Raw genomic sequence first — 2,551 nt, 5'->3', positions numbered from 1 at the left:
ATATATATATATATATATATATATATATATATATAGATGTAAATATATAGGTTTGGATATACACGAATTGCGGGTTGTACGTACAGTGGCAGATTTGCTTTGCTAGGGTTTCTTTTTCTTCTTCCACTAAATTTGCATGCGGCATTTCATCATTTAATGCTGCATGCAGCACTCGCTGCAGCCAGACATACAAAGAGAGGAAAAGAGAGAGAATAAGAAAAGAATAAAAGAATTCCTTCACAGGGGAGAAGACAAAAGAAACAAATACAAAAAAAGCAACGTCTTTATGAATTACAGAAATAACAAAACACAAACAAAACAGAAAAATACAAACAGAACAACAAAATGCATGCACAAGACAAGAAACTCCTCTAAAGAGAAAGGAAGAAGCAAACAAAGAAAAACAGAAAAGATAAATAACAACGCCACCATCACCAGCAACAATAACTGCAGCAGCAACAGCAGCAGGAAGAGCAACAGCAACAGCAACATGAACAGCAGCAAGAACAGCAACACCACCAGCAACACCACCAGCAACACAAACAGCAGCAGGAACAGCAGCAGCATAGAACAGCAGCAAGAGACGAACATCAGCAAAAGAAGAGCAGCAGGAACAGCAGCAGCAGCAGAAGCAGCAGCAAAGTTAAGAGGTAACTTACAAGAGCCATAGCCTTTGCTTGCTGCTGCGTGAGAGGCAGCACGGCTTGAACATCAGCAGAAAATGCTTTAGAGATCTCGAGCGCAACACTAATACAAATTCTTAGCGATGCTGCATGAGGAAGAGGAAGCGAAAGATTAAGAAAGGGATCAAAGGTAATAGATAAACGATTACAATGCGGGCAAAGCAAACAAGAACGATAAAGTCCTTGAAATAAATCCACCACCACTGAATTATGAATCTCTAAATGACGCCGCCAGCTTCGTAATGCCGTTACGCTGTCGCTCATTCCTGCTGCACCCTCTATCTTATCCTAAACACACAAACATATAATATATATATATGCTTATTTGATTTATTTATGATATATATACGTTTACACATACATACATCAGCAAACATACAAACAAATAAACAGGCAAGCAAGCAACAGAAAGAAAACAAAGGAAAAAAGAAGCAAACAAACCAACAACCCCAATGTAAAGACGAAGCATAATACCAACACGAAACCAAAGAACAGTAGCAGCAACAGCATGACAGTAGGAGCAGCAGCATAAGGGTGGCAGCAGCAGCAGCAGAAGAGTAGCAGCAGCAGCATAAGAGTAGCAGCAGCAGCATAAGAGTAGCAGCATCAGCATCAACAGCATCAGCAACAGCAGCATCAGCATCAGCAGCAGTATCAGTAGCATCAGCATCAGCAGCATCAGTAGCATCAGCATCAGCAGCAACAGTAGCTAGAAGACAAGAAGAGCGCGAACAAACCTCATAATAAGGCTTCTTGCGAACTCGATTAAGATCTTCATGGAGCCCATCTAATAAAAACGCCAACAACTCCTGACTGTCTTGCTGTGCAAACCCTAAAAATTCCTCTCTGACTTCGCCTACTGCCCATTTCAATTCGCGAGGAGCAAAGGCGGAATCCCTAGACGCCCACAGTGCCTATACACCCGAAACAAGAAGAAAAACAAACAAAAAGGATATTAAAGTCATTCCATTCAGATAAAACAAATATGCACTGAAGGATAGAAACAAAAGTAAACTGACAAAGAAACAGAAACGAAGAAAAACAAAAAAACGGAGTCACCAGCATAAGGAGAAAAACAGAAATGAGAAGAATATGAAGAAGGAAAACAAAAACAAAAAGGAGAATACGAAGATGAAGAATAAAGAAAAGAAGAAGACGAAGAGAGAAAGCTCTTTATTCGCCACCCAATCATTATTCTTGTTGAAACTATTTAACAATATTACAATTATTATATAATTATTATATTACTTATTATTAATATTATTACTTACCCTTAAAGTCTTTGCATAAGCATCTGCGAGTCTGCCCTGAGTGCCCATGCAATTATTCATATTAATATCTCTTCTGTACGCCCCGCTAAGAAAATAGCGAGAGAACGGCAAAACGACAGACAGACACTGCACTGCAGCATTCAGAAAGCAGGTGTTAGCTAAATTCACAAGACCAACTAAACCCCCAGTAGAAAAATAAACATCTGTTGCAGATGCAGCCGAACCACCCCTGCTGCTTCCTGCTGCTTCTGCTCCTGTAGGCACGATGCTCTGCTTCGCAGCACCTCCTGGCCAACCTCCTCTACTAAGGGTCCCCCCTAGGGCCCCCCCTTGAGCTGTTGGTGGGGGTGGGGGCCCCATCCCTCCTGCCCAAGGCATTGCTGCATCACCTTCTGCTTCTTCTTCGTCTTCTTGCTCATGTTCCTGCTGCTCTTGCATGCACACGCATGCAGAACGATGCAGCAACACCAACCCCACCCCTTCCACCACCTGCGTTTGCCCTACTTCCGTTTCAAGCGAATCGCTCAGCTGCTTCCAGCTGTCTGCTGCAGCAGACATACGACGATAAGAGGAGGCCCCCGGGGGGCCCCCTGGGGC

The 2,551-nt window shown here is 42.7% G+C and overlaps 1 protein-coding gene across 1 annotated transcript in view; it reads right to left on the bottom strand.

Annotated features, from left to right (window-relative positions):
- EAH_00016990 (ubiquitin carboxyl-terminal hydrolase, putative) overlaps window positions 1-2,551 on the bottom strand; it is a gene marked incomplete at both ends in the record, with an annotated part of 11,702 nt that overhangs the window by 7,417 nt on the left and 1,734 nt on the right. The window contains 4 exons of the mRNA XM_013397733.1: window positions 85-175; window positions 660-971; window positions 1,421-1,597; window positions 1,955-2,544. Of these exons, the coding sequence (XP_013253187.1) occupies window positions 85-175; window positions 660-971; window positions 1,421-1,597; window positions 1,955-2,544 (1,170 nt within the window). The remainder of the gene's footprint in view (window positions 1-84; window positions 176-659; window positions 972-1,420; window positions 1,598-1,954; window positions 2,545-2,551) is intronic.

Source organism: Eimeria acervulina, genomic scaffold, assembly GCF_000499425.1.
Source record: "Eimeria acervulina Houghton genomic scaffold, Eah_scaff107, whole genome shotgun sequence".
In the NCBI taxonomy this organism is placed as follows: Eukaryota; Apicomplexa; class Conoidasida; order Eucoccidiorida; family Eimeriidae; genus Eimeria; species Eimeria acervulina.
The sequence above is the reverse complement of the archived record's forward strand: the minus strand, read 5'-3'. Positions and strand labels throughout refer to the sequence as shown.